We start from the raw sequence: 12,674 nt of genomic DNA, 5'->3' as shown, positions 1-12,674 counted from the left end.
TCTTAAGTCGGAAAATCTTTAAAACCAAAGAGCTTTTCTCCTTGCTAGATAAATCTTTATTTGGCTTTTTTCTTTTTCTCTGTCCTAGTTAGGAGGATACTTGGTTAACAGGGAACAGAATCCTCTCCTCCCTTCCTCTTTCCTACAACTGCTTTTCTCTATTCCACTTTCACTACTTCTACACTATTGCCAAACATGCTAGGAGCTATTAAACATGCCAGGAGAGCCAGAAGATCATTAAAGAATGATCTCTAGGACTTCCCTGGTGGCACAGTGGTTGAGAGTCTGCCTGCCGATGCAGGGGACGCGGGTTCGTGCCCCGGTCCGGGAAGATCCCACATGCCGCAGAGCGGCTTGGTCCGTGAGCCACAGCCGCTGAGCCTGCGCATCCGGAGCCTGTGTTCCGCGACAGGAGAGGCCACAACAGTGAGAGGCCCACGTACCAAAAAAAAAAAAAAAAAAAAAAGAATGATCTCTAGCAAAGGACTGTTGTGGCTTCCTTTCTGGTAGGTTATGTTGAATGGTGGCTGCACTAGAACTATATGGTTGGTTTCACCAGCTGGGTCCATCCCTTCTTTATAGGAGGAAAAAAACGGGCTTTTCTTTCTTTTTAAATTTAATTTTCTACTTAGATAATACATTCACAAGATTTCAAAGTTTAAATAAAATAAAAAGCCTTAGAGAATACCTACATACATACATACAGCCAAACAGAATTCTGTATCAAGGTAGCTCTGACCCTGCCAAGTAGGCACCATGAGTAAAGCTTACCAGGCCCAAATTGAAAAAACTGTGTGGACAGGAAGTTATCATTGAAATTTAATGGTGGCAAATATGTCTGAGGAAAATTGCTGGGATTTGATCCCTTTATGAATCTGGTGATAGATGAATGTGTAGAGGTGGCAGCTAGTGGGCAACAGAACAATATTGGAATGGTGGTAATAGGAGGAAATAGTATCATCATGTTAGAAGCCTTGGAGAAAGGAGAAGGTCATGTTCAGCAGAGAAATCAGTTACGTATACAGGTACCCTTTCCAACAGGTCTGTTTGACTGTGTTGTAAAACTCAGGTCATATACATTCTTCATATTAAACTTTTTGTTCTGTTTAAAAAAAATGTACTGTGCCCACATTCACCAGGCCCCCACTCCACCCTCTATAGTTAAATCATTTTTACTACTTTTTTGTGTATTCTTATAGTTTCTTTATGCAAATACAAGTAAATATAAATATATGTTCTTATTCCTACCCATTACATAAAAGATAGTATATTATATTTACTATCCTACACCTTGTTTTTTTTTAATTAGCAACGTGCCCTGGAGATCTTTCTAATCAGTACACAGAGCTCCTCGTTCTTTTTGTTTATATTAATAGCTGCATAGAATTCCAATGTGTGGATATCCTAAAGTTCATGTAACCAATCCTCTTTAGATAGATATTTGGATTGTTTCCAAACTTCTACTGTTAAAAACAATGTTCAGTGAATAATCTTACACATGGATACATGTGCAGATATATCTGTCGGATACATTTCCAGATACTGGATTGCTGAATCAAAAGACATGCATCTATAATAACGATAAATACTGACAGATTATCTTCTATAGGGGTTTGCACCATTTTGCCTTTCTACTGGAAAGATGTAAGAGTGTCAAAACAGGGCTTTTCTGAATGGATTCCTACCGTCAACAAAATTGTAATGAGCTCTGATATTCTATATACTAGTCAGGAAAAAAAAGATATAAACAAAAATAAGTTAGATGTGTTGGAAACAGAATGGTATTCTAATGCTGCAAAGAACAAGGTATCAAACTTGATGCTATGTCTAACCTCTATGTTTATTTTTTTAACAGCATAGTTGCTGCCCAAATCTTTTGGTACAGAATGTTTTTGTAGAAACACATGACAGAAATTTTCCATTGGTGGCGTTCTTCACCAACAGGTTTGAAAATTTTTTTTATATGATTTCATTTTGAAATTGTGACTTTAAAAATAACAATAGAAAAATATTAAGAGAAGATATATGCTATAGCCCCACATATCTGGCACCCTAGAATATTCAGTTATCCCAAACTGTTTGTGGTCAATAAAATTTTAAATAGCTGAAATTTTCATTCTTATTTCCTCTTAGAGTTAATGCCTGAAAAGGCTAAGGATGGCAGGCCTCAGCCAGTTCAGTTCAGAGGATAAATGATGCAGAATGCTACATCTTTGAGTCCAAACTGCCCCCAACTACCACACCACATGCCTCATCACATTACTGGGTTCCACTGTTTGCAAACCACACTTCCTTCCTTGTGGATATTGACAAGTTTCTTCTTACTTATGATTTTAGTAGATTTGAAATAAAACTTAAGTGATTATTCTTAATAAAAGAGCATTCCTAATTGGTTGTTGTTGGAGAGAGAGAGAAAACCATATTTTTGAGGATGGTTAATGATGTTAATATGAAAATTGATATAATCAAACTTGGTTCATTTGGTAGTTATTCAGGGTAATTTATGATTATTTTTAAAATTTCTACTTTCTAGGTATGTGAAAGCAAGAACAGAACTAACGTGGGATTATGGTTATGAAGCTGGGACTATGCCTGAAAAAGAAATATTCTGCCAATGTGGGTTTAATAAGTGTAGGAAAAAAATATTATAAATCTGTAGCTAGTGCCTGTTCATGAAATTAGCTTATCAAGCTGAAATTAGAGTCATGCAAAAGAAACCCCAGTGGTCAGTGGCATTAATTTAGGTTATGATCCATCAAGAGAATTCCTCTCAGTTTACCCTTGTTGGGGGGTCCATTTGCATTACTTAGAAACACTAGGAACAAAATAAGGACATTTTCATATGCATAGGGTATCTCTTTATTCTTACTGCTGTTCAACTGTACATGAGTAGGATGGAAGTGTATATTTTATATGAAATACTGCTATATAATTTGTAACTTATTTGTAAATTATATATTAAGAAAGACAAATGTCACAACTGATTTCAGCACTTCTCATTGCTTTTGGAATTATCTTTGACTTTCATGGCCCCAAAGGGCCAAAGCTCACATCTTTACCTACAAAATTTATTTATGTTTAATTCCTGGCAAATAATTTACCATTGTGAACCATAAGGTGGGCAACAGAGCCTGAAGCATCTGTCGAAATTCACTTCATGCATATTACTTCCAAGTATTTTAGTGCTAGTTGGAGAAGCTGTATCTGGCTCCGTGAAAGTGTCCCATCAGTCCGTTTGAATGAGAAGGGGTAGAAGCTCTCCTGTGGGGAAGGTTTTGGCACACTCTTTGCGATTCAATTTCTTTTCCACAGATTCTCTTCACTCCTTCCACATAAACACGGACAGGAAAGGAGGGAGTAGAAACTTGGAGGAATTAGAATATTTTTGTTCTAGATAGAGCCTTATGAAAAGGAAACTTAGAAAATAGTCAGACATGGCTTATTTAAGCCAGAAGAGATTGTGCTGGGCAAGAATTTCACTTAACAAAACAATTCTACTGAACTGCAAAGTCTGAAACAGACCCTTGGACTCTCCTAGGCATGATGTGCAAATTATTTTCCTAGAGAAAGTTACTTTGCTCTAGGTTACCTGACCATGATTGTCTAGTGGAAAGAGGATGAGAATCTCCAAGAGTTAAAACTAATTTTATCTATAACAAAGATATACATTTGGCTGCCAGGAACTTCCCACTAGGAACCAGGATGGGAATACTAGCTCAAAAAGGAGTAATTAAAAGTAGTTCTGGTTTTTGAGGGGTTTTTTTTCTTTTTTTTTTTTTTTTGATCTTGATTCTGGATTTAGTTTGGTTACCTTTCAAACAAAAATCTCTTCTAAGTTGGGACCCGATTAATTTCTTTAAAATATTGAACTAAATAAAAATTTAACTTGAAATTGGTTTAGAGAGTGGGAAACCAAAGAGCTAGGAAAGGGAGCAAAATATTATAACCCAAACAGCCTGTAGACAGATGAGGAAAGTTGAGAAGTCCATTTATTCACAGTAAAGATGCAGGAATTTTAGGCAATGCACTAAAATAAAGTGAAGACACTTGATAAGTATGGAAAATGTTTTTGTGCAGAAATCAACATCTTGATCTGCTTCATTCTGTACTGGTTCACAGCTGTCATCTTCCGTCAGCATCCTAGAGATTCCCTTTGTCTTCCCTATGTCAGGTCTGTTGCCAGTTAAATCCCGTTATTTCCCCTTTCCTGGATTTACTCCCACATATTGGTGAAGCACATCCTCCAGTAGCTTTTGAAAGGGAAAAATGAGAGGTGAATATTTTGAGCCCTTGTATGTTTGAACATGTTATTTTACCCTTACATTTGATTGCTATTTTGGCAGGGTATGGGTACTCAGTTCGTGAGTAGCTTCCATACCCAATTTTGAACACATCTGCTACATTCCAGTGTTGCTGCTTTGAAGTCTGAAAATGTTCTCACCTCTGGCCTTCAGGGTGACTGTTGGAAGTCAGATAAAGCTGTTCTTTATCTTTTGTATACGTGGCCAGTTTTTTTCAAGCTTATAGCATTCTCTTTGTCCCAATGTTCTGTTCCCAGTAAGTTAGTTTTCATACCTCATACCAGGTGCTTGGTGGGAGGGATCTTTCAATCTGAAAACTTTGTTCTTCAGAGAAATTTTCTTGAACTATATTTCTTTAATGAAATAGTTCTGTTGTCTGTTATCTGTTGTCTCTTCCTATTTATCTAGACATTAGACCTCCAGGATTGGTTCTCTCATTTTCTTATCTTTTCTCTTAATTTCCAGCTTTGTCTTCTTGCTCTACTTTCTGGGAGATTTCCTCAACTTAATCTTACAATTTGCCTATTGTGTTGGGTTTTTGTTTGGGGGGTTTTTGCGGGGTGGGGATTGGGTTTTGTTTTGTTCTGGTTAGGTTTTTTTTTTTGGGTCTCATTTTAAATTTCTAGAGCTCTCTTCTCTGAATGTTTTTTTTTCTTCAATATCCTATTTTTGGTTCATGGTTGCAGTATCTTATCTCTTTGAAAATACTATTTATATAGTGTAACATACATACAGGCATTCATATCTATATTATCTTTTTCCTGAATATTCTGTGACCTGCAAGGTTTGTTTCTGTGTTTTCCCTGTATGTGTCCTTTGGTCTTTGTCGTTCATGTTTTAGGCTTTCCTCAGTTAGTTAGTTAGATCTTGGCAGTCTGCTCATTCTTTTTTTTTTTTTTAAATAAAGGATTTTTTTAACATCTTTATTGGAGTATAATTGCTTTACAATGGTGTGTTAATTTCTGCTGTATAACAAAGTGAATCAGCTATACATATACATACATCCCCATATCTCCTCCCTCTTGTGTCTCCCTCCCACCCTCCCTATCCCACCACTCTAGGTGGACGCAAAGCACCGAGCTGATCTCTCCCTGTGCTATGCGGCTGCTTCCCACTAGTTATCTGTTTTACATTTGGTAGTGTATGTATGTTCATGCTACTCTCACTTCGTCCCAGCTTACCCTTCCCCTCCCTGTGTCCTCAAGTCCATTCTCTATGTCTGCATAGAGGACAGCATCTTTATTCCTGTCCTGCCCCTAGGTTCTTCAGAATCATTTTTTTTTTAGATTCCATATATGTGTGTTAAGTCTGCTCATTCTTAAGAGTGGAACACTGAAAAACTGAGATTATAAACTGAGAGCGGGGTAAGGGGCTCTTCAACTGCTTCACCTGACCTAGCTGAGCTCTTCAGTTTCTTATCCAGTCTCTTTAGGACTTTCTTTCTGGCCTGGCAAGGTGTACTCTTCCATCTTACTGCTTGAAAGAAAAAAAACTTTGCTGCCAGAGCGTGCTCTTTTCTCCCGTTTTGCATCTCCACACTCTTGCTTCTGTAATCCATTTGTGTTTGTCAAGACTATCCAAGTTATCCTTTTTAATATTGTTCTCTTTTCTGTCCCCAGTTTGCCTCCTTTCCTCTCTTTAAAATCTGCTCAAAAAACAAGACCTCCAGGAGTTTTCCTTTGATTAGTTCCTCAGCAAACCACCAGCTATTACATGCTTCTTTTACAGAGCAACTTATTTTTTAACTGTAATTTAATTATATGCGTTTGTGTTCTCTACATGTGTATTCCATGCACCAAAAACCTTGTCTTGTATGGTGCTGTGTACCCAATGGGTGCTAAATAAAGGCTTGCGACTGCAACTGGAATTACTGTCAGTTAATTCTGCGTCCGTTTATGATAGACCTGTTTAGGCCAGACTTGGTGTGATACAGTTTTTAGAAAATAATGGATAAACCCTCAGAAGAACAATCATTTCTCCAGCTGAGTCCAGGGGCTTCGGCCACCTTTACTCCGACTATCGCTTAAGTGGGCGCAGGGTGGGGAGCTCCTGGCATGATTTTTTTTTTTAAAAAGCAATTCAAATTCAGACTCAGATCTGGAGAAGTTGCGAGTTTCTGTTTGAGAACTGCATCTACAAAGCCGACGGGTCTCTTCCTGCTCGGGACTTTTCCCGCGGGTAGGGGAGATCAATCATCATGATTTCGCCGAAACGGACTTCCGGCTGCGCGGGCGCAGTGCGCAGATATGGAGCCGGCGGGACCTCCCGAGCCCGAGTCGAGCTGCGGCGCCAGCTGGTCCGAGGCCCGGGCTGGGCGGGACGGGGTCCCCCACCCAACCGGTGAGTACTGCTCGGGGGGCGGGGGGCGGCAGGGGCAGTCGGGGCCCAGGGCAGCTCCCTGGTCGCCGCCGCCTGGGGGCCCGCGAACCCGCTTCCCGAGACAGCGCTGAGGTCTTGGCTCAGCAGCCCCTCGGCCGCCGCCGCTTGGGGGCCCGCGAACCCGCCTCCCGAGACAGCGCTGAGGTCTTGGCTCAGCAGCCCCTTGGCCTCTGGGCGTCCACCGCCGGCGGCCCTGCTCCCAGACCGCTGCCCAAGGCCTCTCGTAAGGAGAGGGTTTGCCTTCCGTTTACCGTTTATTTACCGTTTACCTCACCCACTGCTAATGGAACAGCCCATTGCTACAGTCCTACAACGCTAGGAATACAGCCAGCAAGGAAAACCGAAGGAAATGCCTGGGAGTTTACTCTCCCAGCGCGGTTTCACCCACCCCTAAAACAATGCAGTCGGAGAAGTGCTCTGGGGAGGAAGGCTGGAGGGGGACCCCTCTTGAAGAGAAGTGGTCAGCTAGGTCTCGGGAAGCAGTTTGAGAAGTTTCCACAGAGAATGTAACGTTTTGGAACCATCCCCTCCTTTCCATGAGTAGTTCAAGTCTGTGGCCCTCCCCTTTAAGTGAGGCAACAGCCTTCTGGCTGGGCTCCTTCCCTGCGTTTCAGCAGATGTAGAGCGCTTACCCTGTGCAGGCTCAGCACCAGGTGCCGGGGATGCAGAGACGAGTTAGGCAGACCCTGCCCTAGAGAGTCTAATAGGCAACTCCTGTGTGACCTGCTAAGAACCACAGAATCACAAATGAGGGGCTCCTCCAACTCAGCCTGGTGTTCAAGGAACATCCTTAGTTTTAAAGAGGAAGAGTCACCCAGAGATACAAAGCTTGAAAAGGTGGTCCAGAAAGAGGTGAAGACTCGAAAAAAGGCACCAGCCATAAAACATCAGATGTGGCAACCACAAGCCAAGCAGTTGACTATTTCATTTAGCTAGTGTGTATACAGAATGCAAGATGAGGAGTTACCGGAGGTGAGGTTACATCCTGACCTTTTCCCCAAACTCCAGACTTGTATAACCAACTTCATTAATGCCAGGAACGATCTCAAACTGAATATGTCCCAAAGAAGACTCCTGTTTGCCTGCACACACCCACACACTCCAAACCTGCTCAGCCACTACCAGCCTTCCCCATTCCATTCACCTGGTTGCTCAGACCAAAACCCCAGTGCCACTCTTGGTGCCTCTCTTTCCTCCTTACCTCCCAACTAATGCGTTAGTCAGACTAGTCAGTTCTTTCTTCAGAATATATCTGAAGCCTGGCCTCTTCTCACCGCTTCCATCACTGCCATCCAAGCCACCATCATCTCAGGCCTGGACTATTGGTCCCCTGGCTTCCACTCTAGCCTCTCATACAGACAAGCCTGCACAGTAGCCAAAATGATCTTTAAAAAACAAAAAGTAAGTGTGATTCTCCTACTCAAAGCCCTCCAATAGTCTCTCATTACTTTCAGAATAATCTTACTGTGGCTACAGTGTACCCCATGTCCTGATCTGATCCAGCCCCTACCCATCTTGATGACTCTGCTACCCCTCACTGCACTGTGAGTCCTCTAAGCCCCCCACCATATTCAAATATCTGCTCAAATGTACCCTCCACAGCCTTGCCTGCCCATCCTGTTTAGAAGAGCCCTCCCCCACCCTCATTAATCTCTACCTCCTTCCCCTGCTCTTTCTTCATAGCACTTAACCACATCCTGAAATAATACTTGTTTGATGTCTCTGTACTACTAAAATGTAAGTTCCATGAGAGTTGAAATTCACATCTTATTCCCTGCTGCCTAAAACTCTACATTAAGTATATGTTGAAGGAATGAACGGGGTCGTATGTAGCACTAAAGAGCTTGGCTTCTGATCTTTAGGTGATAGAGAAGGGTTTTTAGCAGGAGAGAAACATGGGCAAATGTACATTTTAGATAGATCACTCTGGCAGCAACGTGAAGAATGAAGTGGTGTCATGACAGGGAAAGCAGAAGGAGGGAAATGAGATTATCAGAATGAACCAGGTAGAAAACAGTGAAGGCAGGGCAGTCCACTGTCCACGCTGCTGCCGAAACTCACTCTCAAGTGCACATGTGCACACGCACATACGTTCACACGTGCCTACACACAGATCAGGTCATGGTACTTCCTGTGTTAATTAGGACTTGTTGGCTACAAATAGTACAAAATCAACTTGATGTCATTTAAGCAAAAGGGATGTTTGTTACTGGAAAGCAGGGAGACCACACTCACAGACCCCAGGAACATGGATGCTATAGCATTTATCAGAAAGAGCCAGGAAATAGGGCCTGAGAAGCCGTCATAAACTTTGACAGCACTCAGAATATCTGCTTTGTTCTCTTTCTTTGGTCCAGTTTTCCTGATAATGGGATAGAAGATGGCTACCCTCACAGCTTCTCAGTTTTTACATCTTCAAGAAACCAGCCCAATCTGAACTAAAATCTTCTATTCTGAATTCTGTATATGTGGGAGATGGGCAGGTTGGTCCTCTGGGACTGTCAGCTGTGCCTAGGGAAAGAGAGTCACGTAGTATAAACATACCTGCTGGGGCTTATCCCTGTGTATGATTGTGAGTCAAATGGATACCCTAAGGAAGTCCACTGAACATCCTATTCCCTGGCTGCCTGCCACCCCTCCCTTACAACACAGACATCCTTATTCCTCTTTTCACATTCTGAAGCTGTTCCCAGTAATGCCTTCTGGCTATCCCAAATATACATCCTGGCAAACTTCTCCGAAAGTTATGTCCAGTCACACCATCCAGAGACAATGTGATAAAGCCATTCATCTTTCAAGTCCATTACCAAGCCTCTAGGTAATATCTACTCCCCTTCTGTTTTGGTCAGTTCAGGTATGCAGTTACTGGACTCAGTAATAACGTCTACACATCTGATATACAGTGGCAGAACTAAAATAGTAAACTGCAATGAAAACTATTGATCAAAGGAGAAAAGAGGAAGGAATTTCCAAGCCAGCACCATAAATTGGTTGCCAGTCCAGAACATAGGCCATACCCTATTGGAAGGGGATTGTAAATGGAAGTATAGGGTTAGTGAATCTCATTCTATCAGTTTCACTCATTTCTTTAGTGGTGGAACATGTTCCTTGGCCATCCTATCCGACTACCCCAGATTCAATCCTCTGGGTGGATTGCCCTTGTCTGGTGAGCTTTAAGACCGTCTCTTGGAAGAGAAGCATTGGGAAGACACCCCTGCAGAGGCTGTGGCCTTAACAATCCCTTCCCAGGTGGAGCTGAGCCTGGAGATTGCTGGCGAGACTGCCACTGTTGGTTTGAGTTAGTCGTAGTTCATGTATTCTTGGCTTATAATTTTTCTTCGGCTTCATTCTATAGAACCTTTCCTGGTTACCAGTTTCATTTTTGAGAATTCTCGTTGAGTCAGTCTCTGTGAGTCCTTAAGGCCTGCTAGACCCAGTAGAAAGACCTTGGGGAGACCTACATATCTTCATTGTTCTTGGTCTCAACTACTGATGGAGACCAATGGACTCTTCCCAGCCCCCATGATACACCTGTCCCTCACTGTCTGAATCTATACAGTTCCTGAGTTCAGATAGTGAGGAATATCAAGTTATCCAAATGTATTTGGTCCATGAGTTTCAGATAATGTGTAGCAAACGATCAGATGTGAGGGATGCCTGTCTGTGTAAAAGCCTATAATGTTACTCTCCCAACTACAGAGAGTTCTGTGATCCCCCAGTCTAGAAGAATAAACAAGTTAAAATAGCCAAGCTCTTTTAGGAAATTGTGATGAGGGGGTGTTTTAGCAGGAAAAAACTCTTAGGTGGAGCCTGTGTGTCCACCTTGCGTTTCTGTCCATCAGCACTGGAAACTCCAGATCAGAGGACAGCAACGTTGCCACCACCTCTGTGTTCCCAAGTGCCAAGACCCTGCAGACTTGGGAGTGTAGCTCAGACAGGCAGAGTCCCCAGAGCAAGCACAGGGGACCACACTCAGGTATCAGCGGCCTGATAGCTCAGCCCAATGCAGTTCACCGGTCTGCAGGTGCAGCTCTGCACAGGAAAGGGTGACAAGGCAAAAATACCTAGCTCTTACACAAGGAGTGCTGCATAGCCTATCAAACATTATCATATTTTTTTATTAGGGAATTTTAGCACTAGTAATTTAACTGCCTGAAACTTTTTTTAGCCTATGCTTTACAAATTTTAATGTCCAGTTTGAGTGTTCTTTTAAATGAGAGCACGGTATTTAGTCGAAGTAGATTTTGGGCCCAAGGTGAATAAAATTTGGGGATTTTTTTTCCCATTTTCATCCTAGGATGGAGGCTTTGTGTGGTCAAATATTAAAATATATTCTAAAACATTGAAAATTGTAAAGTGTTGTATTGGTGGGGGAAGTGACAGATCAGTGGAACAAATAGAAGTATGTAGAACAAATCTAAATATATGTAATAATTAAATATATGAAAAAAGATTTTAAATTAGTGGCTAGCCATTATGAAAATAAGTTAGATCTCCATCTCATACTTTACAATAAAATAAATTCCACGTTAATATTATAATGTAAGAAATAAAATTCTAGAGGAAAAGAAGAGGTGTCTTCTAAGTTATGTTCCCCCTACCCAAGAGTGAGAAGTGATAAAGGATTGATATAATTTCATCAAACAAAACCTTTAAACATTCTGTATATCAGAGAACATTATAAACAAAGTTAAAAGGCCACATATTTGACTAACAGAGTGAGTATCCTGGATACACTACAAGCTCTTATAAATCAGTAAGGAAGTAGTGAATAAACCAATAGAAAAATGGGCTAAGGACATCAGTGCCAGAGAAGAAATGCAAATGCCACCTTATGGTAACTTAAATTCATAATTAGAGATTATGATCCACTTCTCTCTGCACTTTGTGTTCTTTCTTTTGACATGGTCATCTAACCTTCTGTCCCAGCTGTACCTTTATAGTATGTTTTTAAATCAGGTAGACACCCTTTCATTTTTTTTTTGAAAGTGTTCTTTACTGCCCTTGCTCATTTGTTCTTCCAAATAATATTTTTTTTCAAGTTCTTTAAAATAACCTTCTTGGGATTTAAGTTGAAATGGCATTAAATCTAAAACTTATGTTGACTGAAGAAAAACACAACCTAAAAATTGCGAGATGTTTTATTTGGGGAGCTTACTGAAGACTGTGGCCTGGGAGACAGGCTCTCCGCTCTGAGGAACTGATCGGAAGAGGTAAGGAATGAGCCAGGATATATAGGAGTTTTTGCTGAAAACAAACATGTAGTTAGACATCAAACAATTACTGCTAATAACAAAAAACAGACCTCTTAAGTTAATGATTTTAGTGCTTTTCTAAGTATGGGAAGATGCAAGAGTCTGGGCTCGTTGAAATTATTCCTTAGAAATGTGTGGTAACTGTCTAGGGCCAGTATCCTGTTTTTTCTCGATCCTGAATTCCCCTCAGGACACACATTGTTGGGGGGGCAGGGTTTGCTGCAGTGGCTGATGGCTTGTTGTCGGGCAACATTTTTTTGTCCGCACTTATCTGAGATAGAGTTGACAGCATTATAATGTCCAGCCTTCCTATCCAGGTGCACCGTATTTCTCTCCATGTTGAAATGGAGCTTAAAACAACTCTTTCATCATGTTATCCCCCTGCTCAAAAAATCCTTCCTGGCAGCCTTTCACCATCTGTTTCTCAAATTCTTTTCCAGCTTCCTTTGCATGAACTCTCCTCTTCAGCCTGGCTGGTTTTCTGTCTCCCAGTCAGACCTCTTGGTCTCTTATATATCTCTGCTTCTGTCTGCAATGTCCCTCCCACCCCGACCCCGCTTCCTCTCCATCTCAAGGTTGTACCAGCTCAAGGAAGTGTCCTTGACAGAACTCCGTCCCACAAGGAGCACTTCCTCCTCTGTCCATAGCGTATATTGTATTTCCCACTCAGCAGTTACTTGTGCCACGTATTCTGTTATTTTCCAGAATACTATTTGGTCTCCTTGTTTATTTTGTAAGC

General features: G+C 41.5%; 1 protein-coding gene across 6 annotated transcripts in view; it reads left to right on the top strand.

Moving 5' to 3' along the window:
- SETDB2 (SET domain bifurcated histone lysine methyltransferase 2) overlaps positions 1-12,674 on the top strand; it is an 80,997-nt gene that overhangs the window by 41,942 nt on the left and 26,381 nt on the right. For 3 of the 6 annotated variants that reach the window (XM_060288226.1, XM_030882307.2, XM_030882308.2), the window contains 2 exons: positions 1,856-1,944; positions 2,534-6,142. The exons of 1 other annotated variant lie outside the window; for it this stretch is intronic. In XM_060288226.1, the coding sequence (XP_060144209.1) occupies positions 1,856-1,944; positions 2,534-2,651 (207 nt within the window). In that variant the 3' untranslated portion in view covers positions 2,652-6,142. Of the gene's footprint in view, positions 1-1,855; positions 1,945-2,133; positions 2,512-2,533; positions 6,143-6,547; positions 6,642-12,674 lie in introns of those variants that run through there. 2 more of the 6 variants (XM_060288227.1, XM_030882312.2) reach the window with 2 other exon arrangements.

The sequence above is a fragment of the Globicephala melas genome, chromosome 18 (genome assembly GCF_963455315.2).
Source record: "Globicephala melas chromosome 18, mGloMel1.2, whole genome shotgun sequence".
Classification (NCBI taxonomy): domain Eukaryota; kingdom Metazoa; phylum Chordata; class Mammalia; order Artiodactyla; family Delphinidae; genus Globicephala; species Globicephala melas.
Note: the sequence above shows the minus strand (reverse complement) of the source record. Positions and strands in the feature narration are given on the sequence as shown.